Genomic DNA, 19,375 nt, shown 5'->3' on the forward strand with positions numbered 1-19,375 from the left:
ATTTATCTCTTCTCTCTTCAAGGAAACTTCAAACACCGGCTGTGTGCCAGTAGAATCAGATATGGATGATTCATCTCCAGCTTCTGACGATGAAGGAGCCAAGGACCAGGAAAAGTAAGGTTTTGAATATTGGTTATTGCAAAAAACATGTACACGGATAGGGTTAAGTCAAATTAGAGACAACGTTTGAGTGTTGCCTATAGTAAAGGCCATGCGGTTCCAATGTTTTATTATTGTTATTATTTTTTTTATTCCCACAGACACTTCATATGGAAGCGGTCGTTGCATAAGCTTTGAAGGGGGGTCATTCGATTGGAAATGGGAAGTCCTACTGCCCTTTTTAAGAGTCAAAAGTGATAGGAGGGCAATTAACCCCTTTCCCACACCCTTTACTACCAAATGCATCTGATAAAAATTTTGATATAGCCATTTTGTTACAAATAGTTTAAAGATCATATAACAAAAACTCCGGTGTTGAAACAGCTCCTCATGGTCCGGGGACACGCGTTGTAAGTTATGCTCTGGGGGAATATATGGGTCTTATGGAAGGGATGTTCGTATAAATTTCAGAGAGGGTTCATTTGATTAAAAATTCAAAGTTCTAGTTCACTATTTAAAAGTCAAAATAGATCGGAGAGCAGCTAGCCCCCCCCCCCCTCCACGCTCTTTTCCCCTCAAATCCATCCGATAAGAACTTTGAGATAGTCATTTTTTTAATAGTTCAAAGATCAAATAACGAAAACTCCGGGTGTCAACACACACACACCCCCTGGGCCCGGGGACAGGCGTTATAAGTTTTGCCCTAGGGGTATATATGGTTCTTATGGAAGGTGTGCTCGTATAAACTTTAGAGAGGGCTTATTTGGTTGGAAATTGAAAGTTTTAGTTCAGTTTTTGAGAGTCAAAAGAGATTGGAGGTCAGTTAGCCTTCTCCCACGTTCCTTTTTCCCGAAATACATCGAGAAATTAAGCCATTTTGTTAAAATAGCTCAAAGGTTGTGTCGATACAATCCCCTTTGGGCCCGGGATCAGGTGTTGTAAGTTATGCCCTGGCGGGATTTATGGTTGTTATGAAAGGGTTGTTTGTATAAACTTCAAAGAGGGCTCATTTGCTTGGAAATCGAATGTTCTATGTCACTTTTCAAAAGTCAAAAGAGATCAGAGAGCAGCTAGCCCCCCCCCCTCTTCGCCTTTTTTCCTCAAATCCATCTCATAAGAATTCTCTGATAGACATTTTTTAAATTAGTTCAAAGATCATATAACGAAAATTCTTGGGTCAACACAACCCCCAGGGCTCGGAAGTAGACGTTGTAAGTTATGCCCTGGGGGCACATATGGTTCTTATGGAATGGGTGCTCGTATCAACATTGAAGAGGGCTTATTTGATTGGAAATTGAAGGTTTTAGTTCAGTTTTTGATAGTCAAAAGAGATTGGAGGGCAATTATACCCCCAACACCCCCTGTACCCCAAATACATCGAAAAATTTTTGAGATAGCCATTTTGTTAAAATAGTCGACACAACACCCGGGGTCAGGTGTTGTAAGTTACGCCCTGGGGGATATACGGTGGTCATGAAAGGGATGCTTGTATAAACTTCAGAGAGGGCTCATTTGATTGGAAATTGAAAGTTTTAGTTCAGTTTTTGGGAGTCAAAAGAGGTTAGAGGGCAATTATACCCCCAACACCCCCTGTACCCTAAATACATCGAAAAATTTTTGAGATAGCCATTTTGTTAAAATAGACGGCACAAAACCCGGGGTCAGGCGTTGTTAGTTACGCCCTGGGGATATATGGTGGTCATGAAAGGGATGCTTGTATAAAATTCAGTGAGGGCTCATTTGATTGGAAATTGAAAGTTTTAGTTCAGTTTTTGAGAGTCAAAAGAGATTGGAGGGCAATTATACCCCCAACACCCCCTGTACCCCAAATACGTCGAAAATTTTTTGAGATAGCCATTTTGTTAAAATAGTCGACACAACACCCGGGGTCAGGCGTTGTAAGTTACGCCCTGGGGGATATATGGTTGTCATGAAAGGGATGCTTGTATAAACTTCAGAGATGGCTCATTGATTGGAAATTGAAAGCTCTAGTTCACTTTTTAAGATTCAAAAAATATTGAAAGGCGACAAGCCCCCCCCCCTCTCGCGTTTTCCCTTCCATCCCATCTAATAAAAAATTTGAGATGGCTAATGGAAGGGATGCTCGTATAAACGTCGTAGAGGGCTCATTTGATCGGAAATTGAAAGTTTTAGTTAACTTTTTAAGAGTCAAAAGAGATCGGAGGGCAACTAGTGACACAACCCCCACCACACCTCTGCGCCCTGTTTTCCCAAACCCATCTGATGCAAATTTCGAGATAGTCTTTTCTTTTAAGATATTGTTCAAAAATTAGATGACAAATTATCCGGGGTCGACACAACCCCCCAAGGATGGGGGCAGGCGTTGTAAGTTATGTCCTGGGGTCGGATATGGTTCTTATGAAAGGGATGCTTGTATAAACTTCAGAGAGGGCTCATTTGAATATAAATTGAAATTTCTAGCTCAATTTTTAAGAGTCTAAAGAGATCTGAGGGCAACTAGGCCCCCTCACGCCTCTTCGCCCAAACCCATCCGATAAAAAATTTGAGATAGCCATTTTGTTGAAAATAGTTCATTGGTCAGCTAAGAAAAACTTCTATATTGACGCAACCCCCTAGGGCCCGGCGGCAGGCGTTGTAAGTTATGACCTGGGGCATAAATGGTTTTGTGGAAGCAGTGCTCGTAGAAACTTAGGAGAGAGAGCTCATTTGGTTGGAAATAGGATCTTTGAGTTCCCTTTTTAAGAGTAAAAAAAGAGATCCGAGGGCAACTAGTCCCCCCCACGGCTTTTTCCCCAGACCCATCTGAAAAAAATTTGAGATAGCCATTTTATTGAAAATAGTTCATAGGTCAGCTGAGAAAAACTCCTGTGTTGACGCAGTCCCCTAGGGTCCGGCGGCAGGCGTTGTAAGTTATGCTCTGGGGCATAAATGGTTTTTATAGAAGCAATGCGTGTATAAACTTTGAAGAGAGCTCATTTGATTGGAAATAGGATCTTTTAGTTCCCTTTTTAAGAGTCAAAAGAGATCCAAGGGCAACTAGCCCTCCCTCCTCCCTAACCCTTTTTACCCCAAACCCATCCGAAACAAATTTTGAGGTAGTCGCTTTTAAAATAGTTGACAAATCAAATAACAAAAACTCTGGCGTCAACACAACATCCCAGAGCCTGGGGGCAAGTTTTTTAAGTTATGCCCCAGAGACGTATTATGCAAGGGGAGATTGTATAAACTTCGGAGGTGGCTCATTTTATTAGAAATTGACAGTTCTAGCTATCCTCCTGTGAGTCAAAAGTTAAACTAGAGCCAGGGTTTCAGTAGATAGGGGTAACAGTTTAAATTAACAGTTTCAGTAACATGGGGTTCAGTCTGAAGGGCTTGAGTTGCACAGAGGGTTCAGTTAAACAGGAATTGAGTATGCAGACGGGTTCGGTTGCATGAGGGTTTAGTTGCACGGGTTCAGTTGTACGAGGTTAAGTTGCTTGAGGGTTCATTTGAATGGGATTGAGTTGCAAGGAGGTTTAGTTTCACGAGTTACACGATTCAGTTACACGATGGTTCAGTTGCACTGGTGCCGAGTTATATGGCAATTCAGTTAGAGAGGGATTCAGTTGTGTCTTGGGGCCAGATGCACGAAGATTCAGTTGCACGGTGTTTAGTTGCAATGAAACCGTGGAGAGTATACCAGCCTAGTACATACTTAGGTGATGCAATTGGTGATCTTGCATAATGTGCTGGTTTTAATGCCCAGCCATGGCGGAAAAATGAGGTCTTACAGTAGAAAGGAAAGGCGTAAGTACTTTTGATTAATGAAACGGACCTGGTATTAGTCATTTGAGAAAATTTTTAGCCTTATTAATTAGCCTTATTTGACCATAAATGGTCAAAAGTAGGTAATGGTCAATAAGTAGGTAAAACTTTTGATACCCCTAAGTAGGCCTAGAGTGTATAAGGGTCCCTTTAATTTTGTTCTTTTACAGTGAAGAATTTGAGACTCATGCTTGCTTCTTCTCTCTTATTCGTGATGTCATCTGCTCCTTTGAAGGACAGACTGCAACGGTTTCAAATTTGCGCTCCAGCATCAGATCTTGGGAAGAAACAAGCGTAGCAGCAGTTAATGACTGGTTTAATTTGTTACCAGATGGAAAATGGGACTCCCATCTATCTTCCGCCTTGGCATTCTTGGCGGGACACTCGAATCGTAAGTATCATTTTTTTATCTTTGTTTGCCTTTTTAGGTTTATTGTTTCCTATAATCTATAGTAGATACTTTGATTATTTTTCAATTGTATTGGCTTTGAACCAAAACTGGATTTTACAACATTCTCTCAGGTCTGCCAGTTTTACAGCAAATTAATGCCATGTTGCTTTTGTAAAACTTCCATATTAGTTTTTGTGGTTGTCTAGTCTGTCTCTCTATACTATTTTATTTTATTTTTTATAACTGTTACACTTTATGGTAACCTATTTGGGCAAAAAAAAAATAGTATTGGTCATGAGAATGTAGACTATGTACTTCCGAATCTCTTAATTGGAGTTGATGGGTGTCTGGTTTCGACGTTGGGTTCGGTTAATATGTTTGAGGAGCTTTGTGTCGCAGTTAAAGTGCGGTATAATATTGTGCTGGCTGTCCTAACTCAAGCGATTCTCGTAAGAAACGGTATTAGGAAGGATGCGATTTCTTCGCCCTCGCTTTATAAGCGTATTTTTCGTGGGGTAGATGTTAAATTATTCTATTAACGTATTGAAACATGAATGTAAACAGATCTATACATTTTGCTTACTAACAAATGTAGACAAGATTGTAAGGAAGGTTGTTCCTGAATGTAAGGAAGATATTATAATCCTTATGACCACTTACCATGAGAGTAAGCGAATCTTATAATGTTAGTAGAAACGAGGTTGTTGTGTTTAAATGATGATGTTTGAGCTTTTGGAGGCTATGTTGTCGCAGTGTCTGATACTCTAATTCTTCCAGGTGTCCCTGCTGGTCATATCATAGCTTCTTATCGTGCTCTTTAACTTAATAACTTCGGGGGAAAAACAAGAAGAACATGTGGGAATCTTTCATCGACAAAAAATATCCTGGTACTTTTACTTTTTAAGATATGCTTGCTATTGTTGATAGAAAGGCTCTCTGGTTTCTTTTTTATAAGTATACAAGGTATTTTTCTTCGAAAATTTTCTCTTCATTAAAAAAAGAATAAAAAGTGAGATGAATTTATAATTATCCAAGTTTACATCTTTCTGCTTTCTTACTTTATATGAGTCCACTGTTTTCTGTAGACTTTTATTGTCGTTATCCGATTTGTCTCATACCTCTTATATTGTGAATTCAGGTGCAATTTTCCATATTTTGTTTCCGAAATGTGCGTGTCTGGATTTGATAAGTAGAATTCCTCTTCAGAGATGAATAATAACTTTTATATTTAAACTATTAGTTTTACGAGTAAGAATACAAAAATTAAGCTTGTTTCCGTAAGAGTTAAGTTAATGTGTTCTTTCATAAGTTTCTATGTAACTATTTTCTTTCCTTCTAGTTCTAAGTTCATCATTTTCTCCTTACATTGAATGGCAGTCATCCACAAAAACATATAGATGGATTGCAACTTTTAGAGATGACGATACCACGCTAAGTGGTCTCAATGAGCTGTGGGTTTCTTCTTTGGATTTGAAAAAAACGGCAGAGATTAACCCATTAAAAGAATTCCATTTGCAGGTTTGAGTTTCAGAGTTTAAAATTCGTTTTATTATGCCCCTCTCTTTTAAAGTTCTTTAGGTACTTTTAAAATAAGGTTCTGATGCTAATTACATGGCCCTTGTGTTTCAGGAATCGTTCTTGAAGAATTCAGACAAAAACTTGAACTTTTGTCTAAAGAGTGGGGTATTGAGGAGGGGTCAGCCCCTTTCATATATGAAGTAATTTCTGTTCTTTTTAAGTTTTAATGTTGCTCCTTACTTTCAGTACAAAAAAACTTTTTTTTTAATTTCCGATCGTTTTTCAAATAGTCTCAAAAAATATTCTTCCTCCGCGGAAAATCCTCCGCGGAAAATCCTCCATAAGAAGTTCCTCCCACGTAAAAATTTTCCCGTGAAAAGTATCCCCCGGACAGTTTCATCCTCGCTGTGATCTCCCCTAGAAAATTTCTTGCTTATGATTCCGCCTGTAAAATACTCCTTAGCGTACTTTCATTTGAAGGAACACTTGCTTTTTATTTAATATATCCTTGTTTTTCACGTCATGTTGGAATCCTTCCCGTGCGGATAATATATCCCGGAAATCCCCCCCCCCCACATGGACGGTTTTCCCCGCAGAAAATTTCTCTGGTGATAATTCCCCAATGGAGAATCGTTCCCTTGGGAAATCCCCCCCCTCCACAAATCTCGCAGATAATTCCAACTGCACTGAAAATTTTCCCCGAACAATTCCCTCAGAGCATCTCCACATATAAAATTGGATCGCCAACGAGAAAGTAAGGCAAATTTTGTATATGCTTAACAAATTTTCCCCTGGAAAAATTCCCCTCGAAAGTTCACCCCCAGAAACTTCTATCCCAACGGAAAACTCCCCCCGTAAAATCCCCCCGTAAAATCCTACCCCCTCCCCTTCTGAAAGATAGCGTTGTACTTTCCATTCACAGATAGTATATGTAAGCAATGGACAAATTTCATAACTTGTGGCCCTTCCTCTGGGGATTCTGGGTGATGTTGTCATCCCCAAAGACATAGGTATTAGACCTTTCGATTATACTGAATAAAATGGCTGTCTCAAAATTTTAATCAGGTCAAATTTTTTGGGTCACCTAAAAAAGGACACTAGAACTTTTAATTTTTGTTCAAATGAGCACTCACCCAATCTTTCTGGAGTATTGACTCAATATGATTACACATGGGAAGAATAAAGAAATTAAAAAACCAAAAAAAGCATGCATCCATAATCTTTCTTCTGGCAAAAAAATACAAAATTCTGCATTAAAGATGGGAGCTTGAAAACTACAATATTGTTCTCTGATACGCTAAATCTGATCATGCAATTTTCAATAAGATTCATTGACTTTTGGGGGATCTAATCCTCCTTTTTCGAAAATCAGGCAAACTTTCTCAGGCTCGTAACTTTTGATGGGTAACATTAAACTTACTGAATTTTATATATTTGGAATCAGCATTAAAAGCCAACTCTTTTGATGCATCTGCTGTTATCAAAATTGTATTTTTTAGATTTTGATGAAAAGATATAAAAAATTAAAAAATACAATTCAACGTATTTCTCTCGAACCTGAAAAAAAACTCGGAAAAAAATATGTCTTCTCTCAAGCACACCAAAAAAAACCTTCTCTTGAACCTTTAACATTATCAAGTTCCTGATTTAAAAAAAATATATATATTATTCTTAAGCTGTGGTACACTTTGTGCTTGATGAATGAAATCTGGAACGAATTCCAAATTGATGGGCCTATGTGTCTAGTCATATTGAAGGTATAACTGTTAAAAAAACGGTTTTTCATTCAGTTAAATTAGAACAAACTTCATAAATTTTTGTTTCACTATCGTTACAATAGGTCGGCTTGTTACAAGTTTGCCTTAACCTTTGAGGTGGACGTAACACTTTTCCACTTAAAATAAAAAGAAAACAAAAATCAGTTATTTTTTAGGAGAAACAGCGGTATCAGAATCCAACGAAGTCATTCACATATTTATTATCAGGTGTTAAGTTCACTGTTGGTCCTGTTTTGGAACTTTTGAGAGACGCTGGACCAATGAAGGCCGAAAATTTGTTGTCTAAAAATAGACCCTCTTCTGTTAGCTTCCTTTCTCTTGGTAAGTACTAATCTAATTTGGCTAGTTTCGGTAGGTCAAAGGATGTACATAAGATGTTGCCAAATACAACTAAAAGCTTTTTGCTTTGAAACCAAGTTAATTGATTTGTGGTTGAGGCAAAGATGGTGCTCCATAGATTTTGAACAGCTGTTCATGCTCTTGGTATTTTAAAATGGCTTGTATTTTAGGTCCATCGAAAAAAATGTTTATGAAATCCAACTTACAATTGTGTAAATAGATGACCAGGGGGAAATAGCTTTTTCTGCTGTGATAAAATTTTTAATAGATTATCATAGTAATAAACTGCCTTTTGTGTGTCTAGTACATTGTTGGAGATAAGCGACCAATTGTTCAGACACTGAATTATCTGATAATGTACAAGTTTGATTTTAAAAAGAAAAAACAAGAAAAAGAAACAATTAGAACAAAACAGACTGGGCAAATATCCGCATGTCAACCAGGCACTTTACTTTTAAATATTATTTTTAAGTATATATTTTTGATTGTGTAACAATATTCATAAATCAAATCTACATCACATTTCGTAAAATAAGAAAAATAGATAGAACTTACTTTGGACTACAAAAGAACAAAGTGAAAAATTAGCCGCTATTTACAAACTCCAAAGTTTTGGATATTCACCTCTGCTCTAAATGCGTCGACTGTTCTTATATAAGTAGTGACTTTCATCATTACTTCAACTTATGAAGTCAATTGAACTATCCCCTACCCACTCAACACCTTGTTATGGTTAAAAAAAAGTTTTCAACAGATCTTTCAATGCAATTTTATATTATGGCCATAGTTCCCAAGTATAATCAGTTATGCCACACTCTCATGCCTACTCACTGTGAAGATAGAGGCAGTTCCTCTCTAAGAGGAGTCAGGTCGCCGTCTTTGCGGAAAATCATAACACCAGCATTAATATAAAATTTTCGGATCTAACATGCACTGTCTAAAAAATTTTTGTCTGTGAAAGTATTTCCTTGTTTGTCCAGTTTGTTGCGGAGTTATCACTTCTCGGAATGAGACCCTTCAGAATTCAAGGCTCAACTCGTTGACACAGAGGCTCTCTAATTTTCTATTTAATTTACTTATTCTTTATGTTTCGTTTATTCTATTAATTTTCCTTTACAGTTGTATCTAATATTGATTACTATCATGTATTTCTTTAAAAAGAAAGAAAACTATCAAAAATGGGTTTTTTAAGGCCAAACGAGAGTAATAAAAAAAACACATAAAGCCAATATTTCGAGAGGACAACAGCCTCTTTTCTTCAGCGCGAACAAAATAATACATTCAAGGAAAATGCCGAAGAAAAAAACAAAAAACAAACGCTGAAGTCAATGTGAAAAAACAACAACAAAAAACCAATGAAATAACTAACTACCACAAAGTGAGTCATTCGCCAATATCCGTAATTAGCTCAAAATCCAAAAAATTAGAACTGCCATCGATGGATATTATGGTTCCGGTACTATGGCATGGCATGGTTTTTTTTTCACATTGATTTTCTGCGTTTTTGGTGGTTTTTTCTTTCTTCGACATTTTCCTTGAATATATTATTTTATTCATGCTGAAGAAGAGAGGGTTGTCCTCTCGAAATATTCGCCGTGTGTGTACTTTCAGTCTCCTCGTTTGGCCTTAAAAAACCCCATTTTTAATCGTTTTCTTTCTGTATATTATGGCAGGCCAATGTGGTTTAAGAAACTATCCTTTTACTCTAAATATCTTATTCAGTCAAGGATGCTGTTGCACGACTGCCTCGTGGTCAAGGTACAATTGTGGACATTGAAAATCTGTTGCTGCAGTCACAATATCTATCGCTGAGTGAGGACGATTGCTCTAATATAAATGTGTATATTAAGAGTGCCCTGGATAAAATACAGACTGAGTCAGACCCCTGTTGCAAATATGATATGCAATTTAACGTTTGGATCTATCTTCACAGAGAGAGAACGGAAAAAGAAATGGGTGAGCCATAATTTTTTCCTTATCCTATCATAAATGACTGCTCTGTCATAAATATTTATATTACTGTGCCCTAGGAAAAATAAAGAGTCAGACTTATGTTACAAATACCAACTGCAATTTGATGCTTGGGTTGGTGTTGCTACAGCTGTACAATTATACTGTTTTTGGTGCAATTCAGATGTCCTGGTACAATTGGTACATTTACAAACATTTTGGCACAATACCAGCTTTCCGGTTTGTTTTGGTTTTCTTGCTTATTTCTGACTTGGATATCTGCTCAAGTTTCCATTTGTCGAACATTTTCTTCTTTTTACGGCAAATTTGTTACCTACTTTTCAGATGGTACAAATTAATATCTTATGGTATTATTTGAGTCGGAAAACCTATACAGTTTAGTTCAAAGCGTTGACAATGCTGGTTTGTGTTCATCTTCATATTCACAGAGAAAGAGTAGAAGAAGAAATTGGCAAGTCATAAATATTTGCCTTATAAGGTTTTCTTTAGTTGTTTGTGTGTATTTCTTCTCCATAAGAGACATATAAGGCTTGTAACTTTTTTTTCTGAGAAGCACAAAACCTTGAAAAAATTATTATATAAAAATCTGTTTTACGTGATAAAAGAGATTTTAAGGGATAAATATAAAACAAAATATCAATTATTAAAATGGGAAACGAAATAGAGGACAAAAGAGTTTTTGTACCTATGGTCAACATTTGGGGACACAAATCAAGTTGGGTATTTGGAGCTCTACGAGCATTTAGTCTTTTATTAGGAAGGATTGTGGGATTTTGTTTGAAGAAGGGGGGGGGGAGAAAACGTCGATATTAGTCATAACTAAGACACTTGTATCCAAAGTTCATATTAAGGATGTGATTCCAATGTAGTAAGTTCAAGTCTAGTCAGACCTTCATCGTACGCAGTAAAGGATGTCCCCAGTATAATTTTTATTGCTCTTTTTCGAATACTGTCGATTTTAGAACATTGTTCTTTGGTCAACCCAGGAAACCAGGAAGGGCAAGCATATTCAAGACTGGGTCTTATATAAGAACAATAAATTATTTAAGGTTCTGGATTGATATGGAGAACGGTTTGAGAAGAAAGAAAGATTCAAGGAGAAAAAGGAGAAAAGTACCAGATTTAAATAAGTGGGAAGTGTGGGACTTCCATTTAAGGTCATTGTCCAACTGCACTCCAAGCACTTTAACCGTTTTTGAACTTGGCATGCAAAGGTAATTATTGATAGGGAGTATATTTTAAAAAAAAGGAGAATAGCATTAAACTGCTTTTGAGTATGCTTGCGTTGAGTTTAACATGGTCAAGATCAGTCTTTAAGTTGTTAATGCTCTTTTAATGAGTGAGTCAAGTTTAACGTCCGAAGTATTAGAGGTTAGACGAAGGCCAAGTAATGTCGAATCATCCGCAAACTTAAAAGCGTTGTCAAAACTTGGTAAAACATTAGTCAAAACTTGGTAAAACATTATTAAAAACAATTAAAAAGGCTATAGGACCGACTTTAATCCCTTGAGGTGCTCCAGAGGAAATTGAGGAAAAACCTGATGGATCCCCGTTAGTGTGGACTACACAATGTTAACGGCCAGACAAGAAACTAGCTACCATACGTAAAACAATATCTCTGGCACCTAAAGCTCTTGCATTATCAATAACTGTCTGATGATCCAAGTTGTCGAAGGCTTTGCTAATATCAGCAAAAACAGCCTCAATGTAGGAACTACTTAACTCAAGATATTTGAAAACAGTGTCAAGTATATAAATTAAGCAATGCGTGGTGCTATAATTTGACCTAAAGCCAATCTGATTTGGGTTGATTTTATCTTGAATATCGTCACAAAGGAAATTGTAAATAAAACTTTCAAAAATTTTAGAGAAAATAGAGGTTTTCGATATTGGTCTTAAGTCAGAGGGAACTTTTTGTGTCTTATTTTTCGGTAGAGGTGATATAATAGCTCCTTTGAAACACACTGGAAACACTGGGCACATCTCACAATCAATTTGGTAGGGATATCACCTGGGTATACTGACTTATTTTTGTCGAGATTTTCCAGTTTAAGTTGGGTGTGATGTATTTCAATCACAGGAATGTCAAACACTGCACTGTTGGCTGGCGTATTTTGGAGTGGCGGGTGAATTTTAAAAATTGAAGCAAAATAATCATTAATGATATCCGCACTCACTGGGTCACCATTACTAACCAGTAAGAAAAACTTTGAAGTCCCAAGAGATCTTGGACACTTTTGAGGAATTTCTCAGGGTTAGAATACAATAACTTATTAAACTCGTGAGCACCATGCTCCTTTCTTTCTTTTAAGTTGAAAAGATTTTTCAAAATCTTTTCAACTTAGACCCCCCCCTTTTTAGACCCCCTTTCTTTCTTTTAAGTTGAAAAGATTTTTCAAAATCTTTTCAACGTAGACCCCCCCTTTTTTTAGACCCCCCCTCCATCAACACTGATAGAAATGTTAAATTCCTATGTTATTCAAAATATTATAAAGGTCTAGGAATTATGCATCCGGGGATGTTATGCCCCCCCCCCCTCAGCCAAAATTGTAAAATGTACAATTTTCCCATTTTTCACACGTAGGATTTATGATGAGGTAAAGGGGTGTGTTTGATCCGGGGTGTGTCCAAAAAGACTAAGGGTATTGAGGTGATATTTCAGGGAATGTTAAGGGGTATATTGAAATAAATTAAAAGACAATAAGTGCCTCGAGGTTATCGAAGAAGCGTCTTCGATTTCTTAGGAACAGGTAAGGGTATCAACTTGAGACTTTCAGGGCCACTACTACTGCTACTGCTTTTGTGACTGCAGTTGCGACTAAGATTACTTGTGACTTTGACTATGACTGCTTGCGACTGCAATTATGACTGCTTTTACTTTCAACTACCTTCAGTAAACGTTGACGGGGTTATTCAACAAAATCAAAACATATTATCTTTATGCCGGTTGTCAAAAGGACGTATCAGCAATATCTCCGGAAAGACTGACAGTATTAAGTTGAAAATTTCAGGGCATGTTCAAAGGGTGTTTGAAAATAATTTAAGGGCGACCTGCGCCTCGACTACATGTCCTTTTTGATGCCTACCCCGACACTGATCAAAATTTTGAAAAAAAACAACATTTTGTTCAAAATAGTCAAAAGGTCTAATAACGATGCCTCTAAAGTTTCCACTTCCCACACAGCCTGTCGGGGCACGGATTGTAAATTATGTAAGTTGTTCATTGATACAGAATTTATCATTCGGAAAGGGGGAATGCTTGATCCTTTGGTATGTCCAAAAAGGGCAAGGGCCCTAAGGGGAAATTTCAGGAAATGTGGAGGTGGATGCTGGACTAAATAAAAAAGATCACTGTGCATCCAGGCTTTCAAAAGCGTGAATATGTAATATCTTAGGAACGGCTAAGGATTATTTTTTATTACTATTATTTGAAGAATCTGGCTACGATCGGTGATCAAACACTGCAATGTCAAACATAAGATTTGTTCTTTTTCAAATACTTCGGTTTTAGAGGAAGAACAAAGAAATAGGTTTTGACCTTATATCAGTTAATGATAGAAGGAAGATCTCCTGTCTCGAACATCAAAAAAGGGCAATGGTCCCCTTATAAATTGTCTAATCGTAAGTGTTCGATTTACTAGGAAGTGCTTGCTTTTAACTTGCCTCTTCCGAGTTATAAAAACCTACAGGGTGCTTATGCGAATAAAGGCGAAAGGTTATGATCCCTTACTTAAACTTCAAATGTTCGGTTATGTGCAAAATTACTTCTGTTTTTTGAGAAAAAATTTCTATGTACTTTGGGGCAAATTATAACTTTGGCAGTTGCTGGTAGCATAGTATATCACTCTGAACGTGGTAGTTTTTATAAAATGCTTCAGGATAGTTTAAACTGATTGGCTATATTGGAATTTTTGCTTGATTGCGTATTAACCTTATCTAGGCGAGAATAATTTGTTTTGGGGTACAAATGGCAAGACTGCAACGTTTTGTGCGGTGATATTTTATTACTTAAAAAGGACTCTAGAACCCAGAAACTTTTCTTTGAATGAAAGCAACAAAAAACGCATTTTCATGGTTATCCCTTTTTAAAGACATACAAAATTTCATGTTTTCTGACTATATGGCTAATAGCTTTACAATTAACCCCAGAAAGGGTACCTATCATTCTCCAGTTTTGGGGTTAATTCCCTACCTAAAAAATTAGAAACTGTTTCCAAATTATGTATTTTTTTTTCTAAGGAAATGTCAACTTAAAAGATTTTAAATGCTTGGAATTAACATAATAAGCAGGTTTTGTTGATAGAGATGGTATATTTTCAAAATTTATTTTTTTAGAGGGTACATTGCTATTGAAAAGGCTTGGAATTGGCACAATAAGTAGATTTTGTTCATAGAGATGGTATATTTTCAAAATTTATTTTTAGAGGGTACATTGCTATTGGAAATGCTTGGAATTGGCATAATAAGTAGATTTTGTTGATAGAGATGGTATATTTTCAAAATTTATTTTTTAGAGGGTACATTGCTATTGGAAATGCTTGGAATTGGCATAATAAGTAGATTTTGTTGATAGAGATGGTATATTTTCAAAATTTATTTGTTAGAGGGTACATTGCTATTGGAAATCGTTGCTCTTTACTTACGGTTCAGTTGTTCAAAGATTACGATGTCGAGGAATGGGGGAGGGGGCATTGGTGTATAGTCTTACAGAAGTCCGTATGTATTAAATCTCTTTGTTCTTTTTTATTATTTATTGTATCTTTTTAATTTAATTCTTAGTAGTAGTTTGTTAATTTTTGTGCTACGATTATTGTTAAATTTATTTACAAACAAGAGAAGTGAGGCTTCGACTTTCTTTTCAACTTTTTATTTAAATTTAGTGTGAATCTACCCCCCCCCCCCCCCGCTTTGTAGATCTATATCTTTACGAAGTGAAGAGAAATTTTGTGAGTTCGAATTAATTATTTGATTTATAGTTCACTATAGGTTTCTCTATCTTCTTTTTTCATTAATCAAGTTGTTCATTAACAAAAATTATTGTCATTTGGCTTTTCAAGAGGTTTTAAACTGGATGATTTATTTGCCAACTTTCACCATTCTTGTATTGATAAGTATTTTTCTATCCTAGAAAGGATGTATGAAATTCTGAAAAATGCCTCTACTCAGTCAAAATTGCCAGAGGTTAAGCGAAAGAAATTGGAAGATTTACCAGATATGAGGAGACAAGTTGTAACACCAATCCAAGGCTCTACGTTGTCGAGCGGTATGTACACGTAGGATAAAAAAAAATGTTTGTTCATTGATCTGAATTGTGTTTCATCAGTGTGATAGCTGAGACTACGTGAAATTATAGACCGATATAGTCTAGTTTCCGTGACTTGCCAGATCATCAATCAATTGTCCCTTTCTTTAAGGCGGTGCGATGTCTTAAAAGTCATTTTGCGAGTCTCAGCGTCAGCTGGCCGACTCAGGGACAAAGGGTCCATTAACAGATTCTCCCAGGGTGCTAACTTGCTATCATCAATAGCTGTCGAATGTTTGAGGCTTGACTGTTAAATTTAACTGAAATAAAGTGGAATTATACTTTGGTTGTGTTGGCGGTTCGTTAATCAACTAACAACATGAATATTCTGGAAGGACAACCACCTCCCTTCTTCAGTTCAATAAGAGAAAGTTGAAACCTAACGCGTTTACACTTTTTTGAAGAAAAAGTAAGAACGAAACAACTGGGAATAACGAATAACTATGTAAACGATGAGCAAAAAGTAATGCTACTCGCAAAAAACTAAATAAATGACTGAATTGGGAAAAACTACATCAAATGTTGCTTTGTTTTATTCAGTGCTTCTTTTACACTAGCTCTTTTTATCTGACGTGTTGGGGCACGTTCCATTTTGTAAATGGAAAAGCTACATAGGATTTATGAAAGGGATAAACAAATTACATAAACAAATCAGGGATAGAGCCGTCCTAGCCAAGTGGATTGGTGCGCTGGATGTAGGATCCTTTGTCGAACAGGGCGAGGGTTCAAATCCTTGTGTACCCAGTTATTTGGTTTGAGACGGGGGCCAGTGGCTTGACTCTGCAAGCTCAACGAGAGACGACTCAGCTCTAAATGGGTACATGGAGAAACCTGGGGAAGGTGAACAGGAAGGGTGTGTGAAAGTACAGGATGGTTGGCCCCCCACCCCCCATTGCACTTCCTGGCTAAAGGGCCAAGAAATGGAGATCAGCAACGTCGGTAGGGACTATAAAGTCAAATGCCGTATTCTTTACCTTTTTTTTGAAAATAAATTACCAGCTTATCGTTTAAGAAATTCTAACGTCACCGTATCTTTGTTCTAAGCTCGAACTAAATTTGGGTATTTATATGTTTCGAAAACCTCTCTGCAGTGTTGTTGGGTGACACCTTTGTCATGTGAAATCATACTGGCCTGGTAAAATAAAATATTATGGTTCAGATGGTTATAAATGTGTTCTGTGAGGGCTGAGTCAAATTTGTCACGTTAAATTCTCTTTTTGAGGGCATTGTTAATTGAAATACAGTACTGAGCAAAGGCCGTATCCAGAGGGTGGCTCAGTTTTTGAAACTCCCTCTTCCCCATCCCCCCACCCCCGAATATTTTTTTGACTTGTACAAACGAAAAAAAGTGGATGTAAACAATTTCTGTTTTTTTTAACACCTCCCTCCCCTTTCCAACGCAAATCCTGCGTATGTCCTTGGTACTGAAATATTCTATCTGTAACGCGTTGTTCAGTCTTTCCCACGTACCACAGATCGCAAGAGGAAGGAATTATGTTTCCACCATAACGATTAAACTTAGGTACTAGATCTATATCATAATAAATTTGTGACCTAATAGTTTTACTAGGTTTATAATAATGGGAAAGATTATTTCTTTAGTTCTCTGGCAATGGGGTCTGAAGCCCCTTCTATAGGTCTTCTATACGTAAGACCAAGATAAGCTGATTTTTCCTTTTCATCAGTGTTATCTGCGCCTATTAAAATTGTAATGCGCTTTCTATTCTACAAGTTTCATTAAAACTGAATATCTCTACATCAGGCAAAAAATGGGGTAAGTTTGATTTTTTTTTTTTTTTTTTTAGATTTCCGGGAAAGTAGTTATCAGCTTTTAGTTTTCTGTCATTTATTCCCATCTATTATCCAAGCTCCACGAGTTAGGCTAATACGCCCTATCAGTTCAAAATAGCTTGGCCACACAAACTAAAATTGTAATGAACAACATAAGGTGATTCTTCAAGATGCCGCATCGCTTTAAGGCCAAACAAATTCAACGTCTTGCTTTAGAGTAAGAACAAAAAATTCGATATTTTTTTGGTAGTCTGAGTCTGCAGGAGATGGGGCCATAGAATAGAAGATAGAATTGCGATGTACGTTGGGCTTCTATCTTTCGAAAGAAAGGACAGTTAAGAACTAGTTTTCTTTAACCAAGGTAGCCTACAAGCGTTGAAGTAACGTTGACCCAAGGATTATAGAATTGGAACAATGTCTATTAGATTGTATGTGAACCTTTTAAAGACGCGACAAATGTCCTAGCTATTCAACTTCATCAAATTGAATTGAGATCTAATATGCCCTTTCTTTAGATGTCGATGATGAGAAATTAACTCTTCTCTTACAGAGGACTGATTGATCATGGACACGCGGGACCGTAGCTGTAGCTATTGACCCAGTTTTAATAAATAAATTCTGTCAAACTGGCCAGCAATTAGGCTGATGTAAATAAATTTGGATAATTGGATTTGGTACAGACTATAAAATCTTACAACTGTAATCCTCTTTCTTCCCACAAAGTTTGGTAGGATTACTACGTTTCCTTATGGTATGTGTGCTTATAGAAGGAGCTAGGATGATCACTACCACCTTTTCTCTTTCTTGTAGAGATTGATTCGATCCTTGGCTCTGAAAAGGCACAACTTGGACTTCAACTGTTTATTCTGACTATGTTCGAATATGACGTAACTATGCTTTTAACACACACTCTGCTGACTAGAATTTAGGTTCTCCGTAAGAATGTTCAGGCTCTTTCCCTGAAATTGAGGTCAGATTTGACTTTTAGATTAGGACACTGGCTGTTATCTCTCATCAACTTCGTTTGAGATTGGACTGTTTTTCTGGTAGATTCTCAGATGACACGAATTTCTTCCTTCTGTTTCTTTTTCTGATAACAATGATTTTGAAGCCGTTCCCTATAAAATTCAAATTATGTCCTTATCCCGAACCGCTTAAAAATTAGCTCTTTCCTCCTACCAGTCTTTGTTAAAATCCAGCGAGGATTCTGATGATTGTTGTGTTGCGAATTCCTTTTAAAATTTGAATATATTTTTCAGTGTTTTCCTTAGTTCGTTAATTACGTCCAGCTTACCATTTCTTAAAAGCATTAATTTATTTTGCATCTATGTTTTTTGCGTTGATTTTTATAGGATTTGTTACTGGATCACTTTTTGAATACTTTCCCCGTAGGAAAATCGGAAAATTTTTTCATCGGGATTTGGTAAGCTGTATGTAACATAAAATTTATTAATAAAAAAAAGCAATATATAAAACAGCAATAAGCATAACGTAATTTCTCTGTGTATAGTATTGCCAAATCAAAAAGGGGAGCTTCATACCCTTGTGCATTCAACAGATCGAAAAAATCAAATGAAAAACTGTTGCCAACCACTCAGAACCAGCTGAAACTAAGCCACGGAAGATGCTAAGCACAAGGCAAACACCACTAAAAAAAATGGCCCAGAAACAGCCATCCTGACATAATCATAACATTAATAACAAAAATTCATCTACACTAAAAACGTTGTGAAATTCTATAGAAGGTACCAAATGAGTGACATTCTCGAGATGACTCAGGTGGGGTATTCCACACAATATGACAAGCGTTAAAAGGACTGAAATCAGACCTAATCGACCTGCGTAAATGATACGCTGTTCAATCAGTGACGGAAGAAGGAGTAATTTTTAGGGCCGCGGGAACGTCTTCATGGATTTTTAGAAAAGTGAAAGACGCGCACGACAGAATGTTAAGTAACTTTAAATCAAGTAACGGGTTGGTTGTAGAAGTATGTGTTTCCTGTATAAGGGTCCTTGCTTTATCATGTAAGTTTGACAGTCTCAAAATCAAAGTTACTTTGACACTGTATTATTATATATGATATCTTTGGTCTGGTATATTTGGTCTGGCATATATCAGACCAATTTTAGGTATTGAGCCGCCGTGCCAAAAGACAAAAAAAACTAGAATTGTAAAGAGGGTGACAGGAGTGCAAGGGGGGAGAGGCAAGGGATTGCTTCCTAGATTCGTTCGTGCCCCTAGGTTTTGAGTATCACTTTTTTGTTATTTCTATAAAAAATGAAATTACAACCCTCCCCCACCCCCTAGGTCTTGAAAAGTTTAATTTTCAAACCCTACATTAAAAAGCTATGAAAGAATTCTGGCCTTCCCCTTACATTTTTGCGGATTTGTGCTCATGG

At 36.8% G+C, this 19,375-nt stretch overlaps 1 protein-coding gene across 1 annotated transcript in view; it reads left to right on the forward strand.

Moving 5' to 3' along the window:
• Positions 1-19,375, forward strand: part of LOC136033004 (nuclear factor related to kappa-B-binding protein-like) — a 74,233-nt gene that overhangs the window by 40,700 nt on the left and 14,158 nt on the right. The window contains exons 7-12 of the mRNA XM_065713531.1: positions 23-114; positions 4,056-4,276; positions 5,616-5,794; positions 7,728-7,893; positions 9,634-9,867; positions 15,011-15,145. Coding sequence (XP_065569603.1) covers positions 23-114; positions 4,056-4,276; positions 5,616-5,794; positions 7,728-7,893; positions 9,634-9,867; positions 15,011-15,145 — 1,027 coding nt within the window. The remainder of the gene's footprint in view (positions 1-22; positions 115-4,055; positions 4,277-5,615; positions 5,795-7,727; positions 7,894-9,633; positions 9,868-15,010; positions 15,146-19,375) is intronic.

Source organism: Artemia franciscana, chromosome 11, assembly GCF_032884065.1.
Source record: "Artemia franciscana chromosome 11, ASM3288406v1, whole genome shotgun sequence".
Lineage (NCBI taxonomy): Eukaryota > Metazoa > Arthropoda > Branchiopoda > Anostraca > Artemiidae > Artemia > Artemia franciscana.